The 18,422-nt window shown below is 56.5% G+C and overlaps 2 protein-coding genes across 7 annotated transcripts in view; one reads left to right on the top strand and one right to left on the bottom strand.

The window, feature by feature from the left end:
- The first annotated feature begins 1,119 nt into the window (after positions 1–1,119).
- G6PC3 (glucose-6-phosphatase catalytic subunit 3) lies at positions 1,120–5,903 on the top strand. 3 transcript variants are annotated; one of them, XM_031685471.2, is made up of 7 exons: positions 1,120–1,293; positions 1,466–1,717; positions 3,758–3,864; positions 4,273–4,363; positions 4,562–4,680; positions 4,878–5,019; positions 5,250–5,903. In XM_031685471.2, the coding sequence occupies exons 2-7, from the start codon at positions 1,500–1,502 to the stop codon at positions 5,611–5,613; spliced, it is 1,041 nt and encodes a 346-aa protein (XP_031541331.1). In that variant the 5' UTR covers positions 1,120–1,293; positions 1,466–1,499; the 3' UTR covers positions 5,614–5,903. The 3 variants fall into 3 exon arrangements, with proteins under 3 accessions (XP_031541331.1, XP_006217504.1, XP_072795335.1); XM_006217442.4 differs by having other exon boundaries at positions 1,136–1,344; XM_072939234.1 differs by lacking the exon at positions 1,120–1,293 and having other exon boundaries at positions 1,586–1,717; positions 4,254–4,363.
- Positions 5,904–7,849: 1,946 nt separating this feature from the next.
- Positions 7,850–18,422, bottom strand: part of HDAC5 (histone deacetylase 5) — a 34,797-nt gene continuing 24,224 nt past the window's right edge. For all 4 annotated transcript variants that reach the window (XM_072939230.1, XM_072939231.1, XM_072939232.1 and 1 more), the window contains 22 exons: positions 18,238–18,352; positions 17,825–17,955; positions 17,550–17,696; positions 17,348–17,460; positions 16,907–17,038; positions 16,465–16,687; positions 15,297–15,508; positions 14,780–15,070; positions 13,866–14,031; positions 12,909–13,042; positions 12,447–12,567; positions 11,969–12,018; positions 11,712–11,819; positions 11,309–11,364; positions 11,076–11,163; positions 10,022–10,141; positions 9,671–9,768; positions 9,378–9,496; positions 8,757–8,890; positions 8,386–8,470; positions 8,086–8,251; positions 7,850–7,977 (listed from right to left, as the gene is read on the bottom strand). In XM_072939230.1, the coding sequence (XP_072795331.1) occupies positions 7,938–7,977; positions 8,086–8,251; positions 8,386–8,470; positions 8,757–8,890; positions 9,378–9,496; positions 9,671–9,768; positions 10,022–10,141; positions 11,076–11,163; positions 11,309–11,364; positions 11,712–11,819; positions 11,969–12,018; positions 12,447–12,567; positions 12,909–13,042; positions 13,866–14,031; positions 14,780–15,070; positions 15,297–15,508; positions 16,465–16,687; positions 16,907–17,038; positions 17,348–17,460; positions 17,550–17,696; positions 17,825–17,955; positions 18,238–18,352 (2,849 nt within the window). In that variant the 3' untranslated portion in view covers positions 7,850–7,937. The remainder of the gene's footprint in view (positions 7,978–8,085; positions 8,252–8,385; positions 8,471–8,756; positions 8,891–9,377; positions 9,497–9,670; positions 9,769–10,021; positions 10,142–11,075; positions 11,164–11,308; positions 11,365–11,711; positions 11,820–11,968; positions 12,019–12,446; positions 12,568–12,908; positions 13,043–13,865; positions 14,032–14,779; positions 15,071–15,296; positions 15,509–16,464; positions 16,688–16,906; positions 17,039–17,347; positions 17,461–17,549; positions 17,697–17,824; positions 17,956–18,237; positions 18,353–18,422) is intronic.

Here is an 18,422-nt window from a genome sequence, read left to right as displayed (position 1 = left end):
TCATAGGTAACTGGCACTCCACTTTTTATATGGCATTGTAATTATAGGTTTTCATATATGACTGCCAGGCACTCTTAGGAAAAGCTTCCTGAAGGAAGTGAAAAATCTGAGATGTGAGGACAAAGAGGGAAAGAGTGTCCATGTTCCAGGCAGAGGGAACCACACATGTCAGGATCCCTAAAAGGAGAGAGACTTGGTAATTTAAGGGATGATATAGTAGCTCAGAAATATTATGAAACAGAGTGTGGGAGTGGGCTATTGTTTGTCCGGCTAGAACCCAAGCAAACTTTCAAAGCCTTAGAAAATTTAGGCTTTTACCCTGGGGCAATTGAAAAACACTTAGCAAGGGAGTGAAATGAGATTTTTATCCAGCTTCCTTCCCCCACACCTTTTTAATCAGTGAAATTAATCTCTTAACAAGAAGAGCCCAGATTTACAGTCTCATTTTCACCCCTCAAAAAACTCTCCAAGAACAAAATTGCTTGAGATAGGAACTGGGGAGCCACTTCAACAGTCTCCTCCTACCACTCCTCTGCCTCTAGGCAGGACCTTACCTAGGAGAGCTGAGATTTCTATTTTCTGCGTGTGTTCCTCCAGAGAATTATTCCAGATTTTGTCGTGGGTGTTTGCCCCTCCTCTTCCCGTACTAACTCAGCTACTACCTCATGATTTATCTGCCCAGCGGGGTTTTGGAAGAGAGGTAACGGAAGGAGATGGACAAGGCAACCTTAGAACTGGGAGGAAGTGACTTAGACTGTGCTATATGTAAGAACTCTCAAGTCTTCAGGGAAGACTCCTCAAAAATCAAGAGCCTTATTTGTCAGCCTCCAAATCAACAACGAATGAATTCGGGCGAGAGAGTCTTGGGCTAGGGGAGGAAGGCATGGACCAATGAGTTGTGTGTGCAAACTTATTAGAGTCCGGCTTCCGCGTGGACCCGTGATTCCTGGCTCCCGGGAGCAGGGGTTGTTCCTAGCTCTCTCTCCAAGAGATTTCGAAATATCTTTGGAAGGTAGCGGTACTGAAGGAGAAAGGTCTGGTCTGGAAGGAATCCTGGCCCTGGAGATTACATATCTATCTTCACGACAGCAAAGGAAGAACTCTTGACGCGCCGCCGATCCTCAGATTAGTCTGTCCCTTGACCCGGAACAGCAGCAGGAGCCGCCTCTACACCCGATGCCCACGTGCCGGCAACAGCAGCCACGTGGGGCTCTACGGAAACGCCTTCGCAAAGATTTGTCCCCTGCGCTGCCCAGTAGAAAGGAAGGCCGGGGAGGAGCTCAGGAGGAAACGGTACCGGGTGGGAGGCCGGGCTCGCCCTAGCCTGGGACTGCCGGGGGCGGGGTAAGGGGCGGGGTTTCGCCGGCCGCAGTTGGGGGGCGGGGTCTCTACTTGGACGGGTGGGCTTTAGAGGGCAGTGAGTAGCAGCTTCCTTGCCTCCTGGGCTCCTTGTCTTACGCCCTAGATCAAACGCTGGCCGGGTCGGCTTCTGGGTCGCCATGGAGTCCACGCTGGGCGCGGGCATCGCGATGGCTGAGGCGCTGCAGAATCAGCTGCCCTGGCTGGAGAACGTTTGGCTCTGGGTCACCTTTCTGGGCGACCCCAAGAACCTCTTTCTGTTCTACTTCCCCGTGGCCTACTACTCCTCTCGCCGGGTGGGCATCGCGGTTCTCTGGATTAGCCTCATCACCGAGTGGCTCAACCTCGTCTTCAAGTGGTGAGACAGTGAAGCCCTCGGGCATCCTGGTCCCCCACCCCCAAGGGTCCCGAGTCCTGTGCTGATCTCTCTCAGCAGGTGCCTCAAAGGCCTGGCTTCCCACCACCACCCCCGACAGTGAACTCATAGCCTTAAGACCCTCCCGCCCCTACCCTGTGGCCACTGACTTTTCCCCTTTGAGCATGCTTGTGCATCTTGAACTCAGACCTCAGAATCCGCACCCTAATCATTAGACTAGTGTTTCTCAAACGGGCCTAATCGGAGAAATCACTTGGGGACGTGTTTAAAGTGCAAACACCCTGGTCGGGTTCGGGAGTAGGAGGGTATAGCTCAAGTGGTAGAACTCATGTTTAGCATGCACAAGATCCTGGGTTCAATCCTCCCCAGTACCCACCTAAAAATAAACAAATAAACCTAATTACCTCCCCCAGCCAAAAAAAAAAAAAAACTTAAGAAGATTAAATGCAAATAACCCATCCCACCTCAGACATGCTGATTTTGAGACTCCAGAGGGGCTGGGGATCTGTATTCTAACAAGCATCTATGGTGACTTAAGCAGCAGAAAGTCCTGCTTCTCAACTCACTCTTTCATTCATTCATTCATTCATTCATTCATTCATTCATCTGACATAGTTTTTAAGAAGCATGCTTTGTGCCAGGATCACACTAGCTGCTAAGGATAGGGAAGGCTTGCCAATTAAGGTGTGGTTCCCGGACCATGGCCAGCAGCATAAGGAGCATTTGAAAACTTGCTAGAAAGGGAGAATCTCAGGCCCCAGGCCAGAGCTATTGAATCAGAATCTGCATTTTAACAAGGACCCTAGGTGATTCATGTACACCGTAAATTTCAAAAAGCATTGGGCTAAAGCATTGCCTTCCAGGGAACATTTCTCCCTTCTCCCCTTTATTCACCAGTAGGCTCTTCACACAGACTTAGAAGCCAGGAATCCCTGGGGCTTATCTCTTTGTGCCACCTGTTCTCTCTTGGGTGCAGAAGGAAGCTATACCTCCCGCTGTCGTGCAGCTGCACCTCCCCTCACCTTAGCCTCTGTTGACAATGGCCAGCCTGAGGGAGATAAGTGAAGTTCATAGGAGACACTTGAATAGGCTAGAATGACTTGCTGAAAAACAAAATCCCTTCCCTTCCCTTCCACTGTTCTCTGCAAGTGCTTCATGCCTACTGTAAACGGAAAAGCAATTGTCTAATCATTTCCTTCCTTCTGAATTGCCCTTTGCTTTGTGCTCTCCTCCCTCAGAGTCTGTATAAGCCTCCCTCTCTCATCCTGTTCCCCTAAGACCACCCACCTTGGGTAGAAACTCTTAATGCCCACCGCGTGGCAAAGCCCCTATTCATTTCCTAAGTATGTATTGAGCATCTGGTGTGTGAACCAGGTTCAGTTTTTGGCGAGGAGTGGCAAGTCCCTTTTGTACCTCCCTCCCCAGCGCTTGGCTTCCTGCCCAAAAGCACTCATGTCTTCTGCCTGCATGTCCTCTGCTCTGCCACCTTTTCTCTTTCTGGCCACAGCAGCCTCTGCAATGTGTTTCCTGGAGTCCAGCGAAGCACCTGCCAAGCCAGGGGATTTTGAACTTTTTTGTCTTCCTTTTTCTTACGCAGCCTCCCTGGCCATTCCCCACTCCCAAACATGAGAAGCTTACCTAAGTAATTCAGACTGGAATTTGGGAAATAGAGGGGAAGCAGGAGGGTCAGTGAGGGTCTTGGAGGGAGGGTGAGAATTAGATCCTGGACTCTCTATAGATTACAAGAGCAGAGTGGCCCTGCAGTGGGAGGGGTAAAAACAGGACTTCTGAGCATCTCAGAGCATGCACACATACACAGAATCTCTTGTCTCATCACTTACTTATTCCAAAAAATAGCATGCTTTCTCCTGCTCCAAGGTTAAAAACCCTGTCGTGGCAATGGCACAGGATTGGACTCCCTTTCTGACTCCACACTGTAAGCCCTCCAGGTGGCCTGCCTCACCCCCCTGTTCCCCTGGCTGTGGGTGCATGTAATGTCATCTTGCACCTGTTCTCTTCTAGGCTGCTGTTTGGAGACAGGCCCTTTTGGTGGATCCATGAGTCTGGGTACTACAGCCAGGCTCCAGCCCAGGTTCACCAGTTCCCCTCTTCTTGTGAAACTGGTCCAGGTGAGAAGTCTCAAACCTCCATCTCCCAGTGTGGTTAGAATTCAGTCAGAGTTTTGTACTTTTCAGCCTGGGCCGCCTAGCCAGAGGCCCCGCCTCTCAGTTACTGGGCCAAAACACAAAGACACCCTTGGGAAGACCAAGTTGAATTATAGGAGAAGAGCACCTGTGCCAGTGTGCCAGCTGCCCACTTTGGGTAGGGTAGAGCCAAGAGCCAAGGGCAAGAGAGAAGCCTGAGAGCCATGGCCTCAGGTGAGGTGCAAAGAAGGCTTCAGGGCAGAGGGAGCCATGAACCAGTGCTGGAGGAAGTCTCTTTCCTCTGCTACAAGAAGGCAGATGTGTTGAGTTGTCACCAGGGGCACCTGGGTTCCACCCCCATCCTCTCACCACAGGCTTTGAATCCCCTGGCAGGCAGCCCTTCTGGACACTGTATGATCACAGGAGCAGCCTTCTGGCCCATAATGACAGCCATCTCTTCCCAGGTGGCCACTCGGGCCCACAGGTACACCTTGGCATTGCCCACCAAGGGGGCAGGGGTGATGGTACTCTGGACCCAAAAGACCTAGCAGCAGGGCAACCTGGGAACTGGAGTTCTGGGGGTCCTGGGGCATTTGATCTAACCATGAAGAGCCTGGGTGTTGTGAGGGAAGCCCAGACGCATATGGACACCTCCTGAACCATTTGCCTCTCTTCTTTTTAGCCGCTGGGTGAGGGTGATGCCTAGCCTGGCTTATTGCACCTTCCTCCTGGCAGTCGGCCTGTCCCGGGTCTTCCTCTTAGCACATTTCCCTCACCAGGTGTTGGCTGGCCTAATTACTGGTGAGCAACTGGGGCAACAGGGTGGACCCAGAGGGTGCCCTTGGCAGTGGGAGGCTCAGTGTCTGATCTTTCCATCATACAGCCAACCCCAAGGCACCCCTTACGTCTCGGTCTATTCTCCTGCCACACCGCACTCATCTCAGGGTGGGGGTCATATTCCCAAACTCCTTGAAGCTGCTGTCACCCCTCTTCCCTAGGTGCTGTCCTAGGCTGGTTGATGACCCCCCGGGTACCCATGGAGCGAGAGCTAAGCTTCTACGGGTTGACCTCACTGGCCCTCTTGCTGGGTGCCAGCCTCATCTATTGGACCCTCTTTACACTGGGCCTGGATCTTTCTTGGTAAGTCCTGCTTTGAAGTTTGGGCAAGTTGTGGCCTGTCCTGCCTCACCTATCACCTATCTAGCTTAGTGGGTCTCTGGTTCATTGTAGCTAAAAAGGGATCTGTTCCCAAACAGACTCTCCTGGGGTCACAGCAGAACATGGGGGTAGGCCCCAAAGAGGCTAAGAGCCATCAGCCCTCTTGGTCCCAGGGGAATATCTCTCCTAGAAAGGACTTTTGCTCCCCACAGGTCCATCAACCTAGCCTCTAAGTGGTGTGAGCGGCCCGAGTGGGTGCACTTGGACAGCCGACCCTTTGCCTCCCTGAGCCGCGACTCAGGGGCTGCCCTGGGTCTGGGCATCGCCCTGCACTCTCCTTGCTATGCCCAGGTACGGCGGGCACACCTGGGGCATGGCCAGAAGCTAGCCTGCCTTGTGCTGGCCATGGGGCTGTTGGGCCCCCTGGACTGGCTGGGCTACCCACCTCAGATCAGCCTTTTCTACATCTTCAATTTCCTCAAGTACACCCTCTGGCCATGCCTGGTCCTGGCCCTTGTGCCCTGGCTGGTGTACACATTCAGTTCCCAGGAAGCACCACCCATCCGCTCATCCTGACTTGAGGTGCATCCTACTGCCACATTCCCTCTCACAAGGCCAACACTCCGTGACCTCCATACTCCAGGAGGCAGCCCGTCCCCTTCCAGCTTCCAACAAGCCCTGCTCATCTTGAATTTTCCACTTCTCCCACCACCTGTCTTAGCCCCAAAGAAGGGCCTTCTATCTCCCAGGAAGATTGGTCCTCCTTCCTGTCCCAAGTCCCTAAGAGCAAAGGCAACAGTAAGACCAGCAGGTTCCTGAAACACTGTGAGGGGCTCAGAGCAGCCCCAATAAAGCCCTTCAACACCTCTGGCCTCCTCTCTTGCCTCTGTGCCAATCTCCACTGGACTTGCCTGTGTGGGTGTTAAGTGGAACCCTTGCCAGGCCGCCTGTTCTACACCCGCTCCAGCCCTGTTCCCACAGAGGTAAAATCAAAAGGAAAAAAGAGACCTTCAGCTCTGGGCCCCCTACCCACCATCACCACCTAGGCCACACAGAGGTCCCAGGAGATGCTGTGGCTATGTTCAGTGAAACCTTGTTCTTAACCTACCGGACAGAGATCCCGTTCCCCCGACCCCAGCCTCTTGTTTCCTATATCAGCTAGTCCAAGGGCTGGAGAAAAGAAAAGCAGATTTTTTGGCCAGGAGGGGGAATGAGAGCCTCTACTCCATTTGGGAGCCCAGAGAACAGAGACACGGCCCCAGAAGGCACTGCCAGGAACAAGTTTATTTACACAAGGACACACAGTATAACAGGTTACAAAAAGACTTTACTGAAATCCATGTCCAGGGAGACAAAGCAAGGAGTGGGTTTACATGAAAACCAGACTAGCCATGGGGAGAGGAAGGGGTAAGGGGCCCAGAGCTGGGGCTCAGCATGGGAAGGCCTGGTACACTGGGCCCAGCCCCAGCCCCCAGGAGGCTCTAGAACACACAAGACATAAGCACACGATGAACCAAACGGTGGTGGTGGTAGTGGGACTCCTGCCCTCCCCTGGTTCCCTCAACCCTGCTCAGGCCCCCAGCAGGATAATAAATATGTAAACAAATTGGTGGGGCCCTGGGGATGGGAGGAAAGAAAGTATAAGTGGTATTGGGAAGAAAGAGGGAGGAAGACTCAGCCCCCTAGGAACTGCTTCCCATCTTTGGTTTCCCACAGGCTGGATAGCATTCTCTAGAAGCCTTGAGGGCTCCCAGCCCCGGAAACAAGTCGGCTAGGCTGCGCTCCTGGGAAAAAGAAAGGGCAGCACCCAGCCCCATCCTGGTCTTAGTTCCTTTGGGGTAGTGGCCCAGAAAGGAAGCCCAGGAGGAAGGGAAGCTATAACTGAGGGCAGACTCCTGGGTTCTGGCCCTGCCCCTTCTGGACCCCCCACTCTCACCATCCCCAGGCTTCGAAGCCAAAGGCCCAGGAGGGAGGTGGGCCACTGACCCTTCTGCTGGCAGCATTCTGGGTGTCTGGGGAAATGTGGTCCTGAACAGCAGGGGGGCTCTCACTAGCCTGGAGCCCCCCTGCAGGGACCACCTTCTCCCCCTTCCCAAGCTGTGCCAGCAGAAGGGCAGGAAGGCCGACAGAGTAAGATGGAGAGCAGGCCTGGTTCCTTGGCTCCTCAGAACCCAAGAGTCCAGTCCCATTCCCTCCCCACACTTTCACCCTCTCCAGCCTCTGAGAAGGGGAAATAGGCCCTGAGGAGTGTCAGGCAAGACAGCCCTGCCCACAGACCTCAGGCACACATCCTCACATCCGAGAGCACAAACCTTCCCTTCAGTGCTGAGGGCAGGAGAAAGGGGTCTGTGTGGAGATGGTGGGGACAACAGGGGAAAAGGGTGAGCATCGCAGGGCAGGAGCCCACCTCCCCTCCACTCTACCTTTAGACTGTAAAGGGACCCTCCAGATCCTCCCCTGGGGCTGGAGAGGGGAGGAGGGTGAAATTAAGGCATTTCCCCCCAAGTCAGCTGAAGCCAAGGCACCGAACTTCCTGTTCCCTCTTCATTCAGAGACCCCAGAACCAGAAGGTACTGTCTAGGCCCTGAAGCCCACCTTGAGCTGGCCCACGCTCCAAGGGGGACAAGGACAGAATGCAGGATGTAGGTGTGGGATACGAGGGGGAAGGGCTGGAGAGGGTACCCCCACCACCACCCCCACGCCCTACAGAGGGAGCAAACTTCTAGAACTGAGACGTGGGCCACGGAGGCAAGGGGAGCCTGAGGCAGCTTAGAGGAGCAGGAGGGGCGAGGCTGAGAGACCCACACAGCACTCGTTGTTGAATGTGTGACTTTTTGTTTTTAATAGAAAAAATAAACAAAATCACAATGATGAAGCCCAGAGGGATGGGGGCCAGGGCGTCACAGGGCAGGCTCCTGCTCCATGGGCTCCTCTGCCGGCCTGTGGGGACAAGCACAGGGAGGGGCACTGAGGTGATGGGTGGGGACGCGGAGGCACGAGCTTGGGTGAGGGCAGGGAAGCAGGGGGGTTGGGGGGGAGGAACCTCACCTGGGGCTATGCTCCCTGGCTGCAGCAACCTGGGCCTGCTCGGCCCCCACCGACAGCAAGGCCATGGCGCTCACAGTCTCAGCCTCTTCTGTCTCACCCGCCTGGGCCTCCCGCAGGGAGCGGCCTAGACCAGCAGCGAACCTCTGCACACAGCTCCAGTGTTTGCCTGCGGATGAGGCGTGGTCAGTGGGGAGCAGAAACCCCCACACATACGGACAGCCCCAGCCCTAGCCCGGCTGCGCACGAGCCCTGGCCCCTTGGCAAGCTGAGGCCTGAGTCCCTCTGCCCGACTCCACGCACTCTGGATCTCGATGACTTTCTCTAGCGTGGCCACTGCGTTGATGTTGGGCTTTTGTTGCAAGACTGCCTCGTCCAAGGGCTGCAGCTGGCAGGAGAGAGAAGAGAAGGCTTAAGGCGCGGAGCAGGTGGTAGTAGCTGCCCCGCTAACCACCCCGTTCAGCCCAACAGCTCTCTTGACAGGCAAGCATAGCCTTTCTGGAGAAACCTCTATTCAGAAAGCCCTCCCTGGCCACCAGCTGTCCTTAGGAAGCAGGAAAATCTCTCCAAGGGCCCTTGGTGCTGCTTGACCCAGGAAAGGGACCCTCCCTCAGTGGCCCCTTACCCACTGGCCTACTGGTACACCTCCCCCAGCCCCTCTGTGCACCCCTCACCTCCACACTGAGCAGAGCTGAGACACAGGCCTCAGAGGCATCACAGATGGCGGTCAAGTCGTGGCCTCCCTCCAGGGCCAGCACCACCCGGCCCCCTGCCAGCGTCATCAGCTGCCTGGTCAAGTGGCCAAAACCTTTAGGTATGGGTGAAGGGAGGGAGATGAAACAGTTAAAGAAAAAAGTCAGTTCAAGAGAAGGTAAGAAAGGAGAGAAAAAGAAACACAAGAGATGGGACAAACAGCACAAATAAGATGGTGGATTTAAACCCAAACATATATCCACAGTAAAATTCAATGTCAAAGGACTAAATGCTCCATTAAAAACAAAACATAACAGACAAGCTAAAAACAACCAATTACATGTTTCCTAAGGAACACCATGAAAAGACTCCAATGAAACATGAGGGATCAGCAAGAACCATTCCTTCAACACAGGAGGAGACAGACCCTCTGCCACCCCACCCTCACCTGCCTGCCCCTCAAGGCCAAGGTTGATGGAGAGTGGGGGGATGCTGCCAGAATGATTCCAAGTCTTAGACCTGCCCCAACCTCTCCTCCCAACCTCCCACTCAACCCCATCTTCACTGTTCCATAGCCTCCCTCAATCCCCCAGCAGGCTCACATCTGGCGGTGACAGAGTAGCCACCCAGCGGAGACAGGTGTCCCTCAACAGCATCAAACCCGGCAGAGACCAGGACCACATCAGGTGAGAACTCGTGGGCAATGGGCATCACCACTGTCCTGCAAAGGGAGGGCCCAAGCTGACCCTGGCAGGTGGCTTGGCCAGACCTCACCCTGCTCTGTGTCCCACATGGAGACAACCCCCTCCACCCACCCTGAATCAAGGGCCTTCTGCCCCTCCCATGGCAGGACCCAGGGGCTCCCACCCCTTCCTTGGTTCTTCTCAGTCCCCACCTGAAGGCCGTTAGGTATTCCACGTCTCCAATGGGGGGGTCCACTCCTCCCGTCCATGCTACGTTCACGTTGTACCCCACGCCTGGTCCTCCGCCAACCTGGTAGCATGGTAGAGGAAGGGTTATTCTTACTGCCTTGGGATCCCAGACATTGCTTCCACCCTCAGCCCTGCCTCTAGCCCTCTGTCCACTGACCTCTGCTCTGCATGGAGGGTAGTTGGCCAGTGTGGTCCTCGCACTAGGAGCCCATATTCCCCAGGTTACCAGCACCACCACAGGCCTCCATGGCTCCCCATCAGGTCCCATTCTGCTACCTCCCTGAGGACCCCACATTTGAGCCCAGGAGATGTACCTCTTCAGGAGCCCCAGAGCCCGGAAAGAAGTTCCCGTTGTCATAGCGATGCAGGGAGATATAAAGCACGGAGGGGTCGTTGTAGAAGGCTTGCTGGGTGCCATTGCCATGGTGAATGTCCTAGAGGGGAGGGGTGGAAACATCAGGAAAAAGGCCCAGGCTCTGACCCAAAGATCAAAATTCCACTTGCCGCCACCACCATCCTACGGTGAACTCCAGGGGTGCAGCCCACCACTAGCTACAGGGCATCTGTGTTCTGTTTGCAACAGTATTGCCCCATACTTCTCTAACCAGAGTCTGGGGGCCAGGACATGGCATTGGGCAGAGAAGACACTAAACCAGGGGATGACTGTGGTGGATCTCCCTGCCAGCCCATCCTACTCAACAGTGTGGAGGGAAACATTAAGGCTAGTAAGGAACTGAAAGCAAACAGATACATTCCAAAGAAGAATCCAACATTTTGAACTTTTAAGCCCAAGTTGGGGTTCAAAGAGATTCCTCCTTGCTGAGGACTGCTCCCAGCTACTCCCCAGCTCACAGGGAGCAGGGGGTGCCTTCGCCTCTGCTGTGAGAGGCAGGGTTTGAGAAGCCACGGAGCAGCAAAAGCAGAAGTGCCGGGGCCAACAGACCTGATCTGAAACCCAGTGCCAAGCTAAGTGACCTTGGTTGGGTAAGTCACCCAAAAGCCTGGCGTCTCCATGGAATGGACACCCTAATTCTTACTAAGCGAGGTGGCTGTGAGCAGCACCGTGTGTCCTGGCACGTGGTCAGCCCCTCATCAGGAGTGGCTCTAGCAACACCCGTGGCTGTCTCTACCAGCTGCGCAAGGCTGCAGGGTGGGGGCCCAGGTGGACCGGGGGCTGAAACCACTTTCAAGTCTCTCGTAGTGAGGAGGGAGCCCTGTGGGACTGTGAGGGCTGGGCTCACCCTCCAGCGGGAGGACGTAAGGTAAGCCAGCAGCCCAGCTCCAGCAGGAGCACCTGAGGCAGAGGGGGCAGGGTCAGGGTGGGGGCTTCCTGAAGGCTGACCCTGGTCCCACCGGCCCACTGCCTACCCAGTCCACGATGAGAACCTTGCCCACGTTCAGCTTCTGCTGCAAGAGTTTGGTTGTGATGGCTACAGAGTTGAAGAAGCAGAATCCCCTGGTGGGGTTGGGGTGAGAAAAGGGTGGGGAGTCAGCCTTAGTGGATGTTTGCTCTGTGAGCACCAGCTCGGCAGAGAGGGAGCAAGGGTGAGGGCAGTGGGTCGAGGGCAGTGGGTCTAGGGCAGGGCTGGGGCAGCACTCACATGGCTGTGGATTCCTCCGCGTGGTGTCCTGGGGGCCGGATGATGGCAAATCCATTCTGAAGAGGTGCAGACAGAGGGACAGAGATGAGAGGCAGACAGGCAGGCAAGGTGGCCATGGAGGGGATGGACACAGAAGGAGAGAAATATAAGCCAGGCAGGGCAGAGAACACAAAGCAGGAATATCACTCCCACAGACGCCTTCTCTGACCTTGGGACCCAGACATGAGTGCCTCTCAGTTCGTCCCTCCTTACCCCTCACCCCCTAGCTGGCCTGGAGCTGTCACCTCCTCCCCACGCTGGCACCTGAGAGTTGAGGTTGGAAAGGATAGCGCCTTACTAACAGGAAAGCTGAGGCTGCCCCATCCCCGACTCCCCAGGCAGCAGTTCAAGGCCCCACACACACCTTGAGCTCTCCTGCTGCCACCTTGAAAGCCAGCTCCACCAGGCACCCCACCGCCATGCGCACAGCACTGGAGGAGTGCATCTCGTTCCACACGGTGTCACTGTCCACCTGCAGGGGCAGGAGAGCAGGCTTCAGCGTGCCCCCTGCAGGGGGAGGGCAAGAACAGGGGTGGGCACCTGGACCGCGGTGCGCAGGAAGGGAGGAGCCAGAGCTGGAAGCGCCATCCTCCCAAACCCACCGGCAGGTGCCCTGCTCACCCCAATGCCCCCGCAAGGCAGCACGGCGTACATCTTCTGGCTGATGGGACCTGCAAGGAAGAGAGACAGAGCTACTCTGGAAGTTGCCTCAACTGCCAGGGCCGCAGGATGGGGTGTGCAGAGGATAGTCAGCTCAGTCACAGAAAATGACAGCCAGACCCCACCACAGGACAGGCCTCTGCAGCCCACACCAGTTGGGAGATGTCTGTCCCTTGTCCTGAGGGAACAGCCTACCTCTGGGGCAGATGGCAGATAGAAAGGGGCCCGACAGGTTAGGGAGAAGAGCAAAGCACTCCCCGTCACCAGGCCTGACCTGTCTCCTGCAAGCACCCCACCAGCACATTGTAGTCTGTGTGAATGGCGCCCTCTGGAGGCGTGCAATGTGGCAACTGTGCCCATTGGGACCCACCTGCCTACCCTGATGGTCTTCCAGGCAGCCCCTGACCTGGCCTGGCCCATATCCTGCCCACCGGCTCACCGAGCAGCTTCTTGCTGTCCAGCTTCTGTCGATTGAGGGGGCTGGTCCCATAGAGCAGGGTGTGGTATTCGGAGTGCACCGTCTGGATCTCGTCCAGCGTGGCTTTGCGACCCCGGATCCGCTGCCAGGGGAGAGCAGGAGGAGAGGCCAGTGAGAGGGATGGCCCTGCAGGCCCAGTTCCCTCCTGACTCCCAGACTCTCTCTGCCCCACAGCCTGGGACACACAGAGCCACCTCACAGCCTTAAGAGATCCAAAGGTTTTTGAGAGAAAGTATGCCCTAGTCCCCAGGAACCCTAGTCTAGGACCCTCCCACAGTCAGCTGGGGACAGAGGGGAAAATGGGCTACAAGGGATGAACTGTGAAGTGACTGGAGGGGGTCTGGCTCTGAACTCCCCGGACAGGGGAAACACAAAGGATTCTGATGGGTTTGAGCTGGAGGTTGGAAGGAGGGGCTCCCTTACCTCACACTTGCTGAGCAGGCCAGTCTCCTGTAGCCGCGACCAGATGCTCTGGATCCGGCCAGCATGCTCCGGGTGCACGTGTGTGTTCCCACACATGCACTGGTGCTTCAGCATGAACGTGTCGTAGACCACACCTGGACCAAAGACACACTGTCAGCCAGCACTGCACCGGGCCGTGTCACAGCCTGGCCACCACCATCCTCAGCAGAGCTCACTGAGCTCTCTCCCCAGCCCATCCTGGTCCCAGTGGCTGGGGTGGTCTCTTGTGGCCACCCCAGCTGCCCTCCCACACACCTGCTCCTCTTCTGAAACTCCTTTCCTCCATCACCGCCTGTCAAAAGCCCCTCTGCTCCTCAAGCCTCCATGAGGCTGCCCTTGACACACCTATTGGTTTTGACCTCTGCCCACCATGCCCCCAACACTGCACCCCTCTCACGGCACATCCTCCTTCCCCTTCCTGTCACAGCCCCTCACTCCCCACACCCTACTGGTGAGACGGGACAACCCTCAGGCATCTGTGCCCCCTAAGAGCCCACAGCACAGGGCAGTTTCATGTGGAAGAGCCTTCTAGAATGGACTGAGGCCTCACTCGACCTCACAGGGAGGGTTAGGGCAGGACCCTCCCTGACAGAGTGGGCTCTGCACACAGGGCTGCAGGGCTTGTGCAGGGAGGGCACAAAATTGGTGGTTCCTCAGCGGTGGTGGGTGGGGCCATGAAAAAGCTGCTGCCCGGGGGTAGGGACTCACAGCCCTCCCAGCAAGGCAGAGGCTGCCACCTCTACCACGGTGGCTATGGTGCACAGGGAGAGAACATCCTTCCAGGGCGCTCTGAGGGGCCCTGGCAATCCCTACAGGACAGGGGCTGTATCTTAATCTCTTTACGATGCCCACAAGGCTGCGTGCCGCACACAAGCCGCTTGGCACAGGTAAAGGACAGCTCATGGTGATGAGGCTCACCCGTAGTGAAGAGGTGCTTAGTGGGCTGGTCTGGGGGGCTCTTCATGCCCCCAGGGGCAGCAGGTGAGGACTGGGTGCGGCCCAGGGCCTGGTGGGGCACAGTGGCCAGGCTCAGGGGCGCCTGGTACACCTGCAATGGCTGCAGCTGCTGGGCATCTGAGAACACCTGGGAAGGAGGAGAGTGGGAGAGAGCCTGAGTGAGGCTGAGTCTGAGATGGAAGTGAGGACAGGTGCCCTGGGGCCTCCAGGGGGCCCCAACCCAGCTCTTCTTTTTCAAATCTCCTCCTCCCCCCACCTCCTCCCTCCAGGGACTGGAGACACTCCAGCCTTCACCACCTCTATCTCCATCTCCGAGGAGATGAGGAGGGATGGGGGGACGTGATGAATCATGCTGCCAGAGTAGCATTGAGGTAAGAGGCTGAGAGGGACGGGGGCGTGGGAGGGGGTGGGATGAGTCAGGCCCTGAGGGCTCGGCTGTGTCCGCAATGAATGGAGTATGTGCTAGGTGCCAGGGCAGACTGTAGTAGCAGCGGGGGCGTGTGTGTACACACTCGCACAAGCACGCAGAGACAGACGCACAACCGGCCCTACGTAGGCAGAAACACAGATATGCACAAACCACGTGCACACGTGTGCCGCGCGCGCACACACACACACACATAAGCAGATAGGTGGGGGCAGTCACAGATGCAAGGAGGGGCTGGCAGACGAGGGCACAGACAGCTCTGAGACTGACACCAGCAGCTCCCTCCCTTCCATAGCCCCTTGTCTCCTTCCTGCTCCCCTTTTGCTCTCTTCAGAAAGCTGCCCCCACACAGCCTGGGAACTGCAGACTGGGGAGAGGGAAAGGCAAAAGTGGAAAGATGGGGGGAGGACAGAGGGCTGGTGATCAAGGGCTGGGACAGAGGGGGCACCTTTTTGTAACCAGTACTGGACTCTTCCAAGTCGGGCCCCTCCTCAGCACCACTCTCGCCCTCCTCATCCTTGACCTGGACGTAGTCCTCTTCCTCTTTCTCCTCTTCCTCCTCCTCCTCTTCCTCCTCCTCCAGGTCTTCCTGCGTGCTCTCACTCTCTGTGGAGCCTTCTCGGGGTATGGTCAGGGCTCCCTCCCCCAGCAAGGCCTCCTGCTGCTCTGTCAGCTCCTCCTCTGTCTCCTCAGGGTGGGTGGTGGGCTGCCGTGACAGCTCCCCCGTCTTGGTGAGGATCTGGCAGCAGAGCAAGGAGGCACATCAGCTGGGAGGGGGCACAGCTGTGCAGCCTGTGGCCCAGGGGGGTCTATCCTTCCCTCCTCTCAGGGATTTGATATGAATAAGAAAAAGGTAAGGTGGCTCCTGGGATGAAGCCTGGGGAGTGGCCTAGGGTGTCAGCCCCACGCCTTTTCTGCTAGCCTGGTACTCTCCTGTACCTGGAGATTGGCCTTGCCTGGCTCACCTTGCCCAGCTGCAGCTGCTGCTGCTTCTGCTTCTCCAGGAACTGCTGGTGCTGCTGCTGCATGACCAGCTGCTGCAGCGCCTGGGGGCTCTGGGGTAGCGGCGAGGACTGAGTGCGGCTCAGGGGCCGGTGCCGCGGGAGCTTGCCCACTGTCCGCATGCTGGTGGCCACGCGCTCACCCGTCACCAGCGGGGACTGCCCATGGAGTGGCACTGTGGTGGGGTGAGGGGAGTAACCATTATTGAAGGGGCTCCCCACTCCCACCCCCTGAGACTCTCCCCCTCCTAGAACACCCTGCCCCCCAAACCTGAGCCCCATTCTTCCTCTTCCTCACAACTGAACGGTCTTGCAGCTCAGAGCCACCCCCTCTAGCGAGCCCTCCTGGATTCACTATTCTTGCCCTTTGATTCAATTACAATTGCACACATAGTCTCAGGCCCTCTGTGCGAGTGAACGATGACTAGCTCTCCTCTACTGCAACACCTCCCTGACAACACCTCCCTGACTGCGGACATCAATCCTACCCGGCTTGGAAGCCTGGAAGCCAGGATCATGTGTCTTTTAAGCAGAACCTCTTCCGATGCCACCAGCTACTCATGAAGGGGCTGACTGTCCAAAGCTGTGCTGTTCAATCCCATAGCTGCCAGCCACATATGACCCCTGAGCACTTGAAATGTGGCCTGTCTCAATTGAGATGTGCTCTAAGTGTGAAATACGCACTGGCTTTCAAAGACACTATGAAACACAAAGTAAAATACTTCATTGCTAACTCTCTACATTCATTAGATGTTCAAATGATAATATCTTAGATATACTGAGTTAAGTATATGTCATTAAAGTTAATTTCACCTGTTTCTTTTTATATTTTTTAATGTAGCCACTCAAAAACTTTAATTACATTTGTGGCTTGTATTATATTTCTATCAGACAGCAGTGTTCTGGAATGTGAGCTCCATTACAATGGCAGATGTTGGGAACAGTGGCTGGCAGGCTGTAGGTACTAGGTAATGTCTGTAGAATGTGGAAGAAATCAATGATGCCATTGAGGGGCGCTGTGACAGGACTGGTGAGTGTCCCTGGCTACTTCTCCCTGAAAGTTGGTCCTGCCTTGAGCCCCGAGAAGTGGGGGCCTGACACTCCCACCTTGAACAGCTGCCCACCCACTCACCAGCGATGAGGGTGCTTTGCTGCCGGGCCTGCTCCAGCAGCAGCACGTGCTGCAGCAGGGAGGCATGCCCATGGGGGCTTGTGTCGCCCTCCAATGCCACGCCCAGCAGGCAGCCGGGGATGGAGGATGTGCTCATGAACTTGCCGGTCAGTGCGCCACCCTGCCGCAGGGACTGGAGGGCCTGCCTCTCGGCCTCCTGCTGCGTTGACAGCTTTGGGGAGGCCTGGGGGTGGAGAGATGAAGATGAGGGAGGAGTTTATGGCCCCCAGTTCTGCCAACTTTGGACCAGCATCCCTCATGTACTCTCTGTCCACCCCTCAGCTCTGGGGAGGGCCATCTAACTGTCATTAGGGCCTTGGGAGGACAAATGCCCCAGCCAGGGGCTTTTAGGACCAAAGACCTCAAAACCAGAGGGAGGACAGGGTAGGTGCCCTGTACTTACGGTGAGGTGCGAGTTGGTGACAGTGACCGTGGCCTGTAGCCCTAAGGAGATGTTGGGCAGAGAGGGAGACGTGTAGAGGCTGAACTGGTTGGGGGAGTTGTCCAGAGGAAGGGCCCGGTGCTGGGGGAGCATCTGGAGAGCAGTTGGGAGAGACAGGCATGAGAGCATGCAAAGGGGGGCCACCTGGGGCCAAGGCTGAGGGCTCTGAATGGGCCACACTTCCCACACCAAGCCCCACCTACAAGGGACTGAGAGATCAGAGCCATTCAGAGGCCCATGGGACAAATCCCATTTTGGGGCAACAGGTCCCTCCAGCCTGTCCATATAAGTAGAGCGGTCCCTGATGGGCACTCTCAGCAAGACAGACCGGAAGGAGCTGCCCTCCTCCACGGGGTAGAAAGCAGCTCTGGCCCGCCCGCCCAGCCCTTGGCAGGCCTGTACCTCGGTGGGGATGTTGGGGACTGAACCAGTGAAGCCATTCTCGGCGATGGTGCTGTGGGAGCTGTTGGGAGAGCTGGGGCCAGAACCTGGCGCGCTGTTACACACGGATGACACTACAGGAGAAGAAGCTGTCACTTGGGCTTGCTCGGAGCCACCTCTCACTCCCCAGCCCTCCGAATGGGGACAGAAGAAGAGCTCTTACCCCCAGGCCCGGCACCTGTGATCTCAACAGCTCTCTTCTTAAAGGTGCTAATGACAGTCCCATCCTTGCGACGCAGGAGGGGACTGCTTCTCCGCTCGGCCACCTTCTGCTTTAGCCTTGAACGCACTTTCAAGTTGGGTTCAGAGGCTGGGGAAGAGGCAGCTGGGGCTCAGACACATCCACACAAATGGACACACCTGCAGCCTGGCTCCTCCACATTCCCACCTCTCTCCCCAAGGAGCCATATTCTGAGAGGCCAATTTGCACTCACTCACCTGTTTTGCGGAGGGGGAAGTCATCGCGGCTGTCATAGGGCCCAAGCAAAGGCAGTTTGTAGGAGGGAGGCGTCCCAGGGGGGCCGCTCTGGGGAGGGGAACTCTGGTCCAAAGAAGCATGGTGGGCTCCCCTGTGGGGTGGAGGGAGGGGATGGAAACAGATCTAGGTTATCACCCAGCCAACTAGACCTGCCCCCTAGCAACCTACATTTATGAAACATCCCCTGCATATGGGGATAGGAAATGGATCCTGGGGAGGGAAGTGAAGAGAGAAACCAGGGGTGGGAATCTCGTCTCCTAGGAGAGATTGCAGGGCCCCTGTGTGGCTTCAGGCCAGGAACCCCTTGCCATCCTGCAGCCAGGCAGCCCCTGAGCAGGGAACTCTGCAACCCATGCCTGCCAATGGCCATTACCAGCATTTGGGATGCTGTGGGAGGGAATGGTTGAGGCCGCCTGGTGAGGGCTCCTTTGACTTCGACAGGAGGAATTCCTGGAGCCTCAGCTTCACCTCAGTGCTGGCGATGGCACCTGTGGGACAGGGCACAGCTGACCTGGGAGCCTGGGGCTAGGACCCCACAAGTGGGGGGCAGGGCAAGGC

This window comes from Vicugna pacos, chromosome 16 (assembly GCF_048564905.1).
Source record: "Vicugna pacos chromosome 16, VicPac4, whole genome shotgun sequence".
NCBI classification, from domain to species: domain Eukaryota; kingdom Metazoa; phylum Chordata; class Mammalia; order Artiodactyla; family Camelidae; genus Vicugna; species Vicugna pacos.
This window is presented reverse-complemented; position numbering and strand designations above follow the sequence as displayed.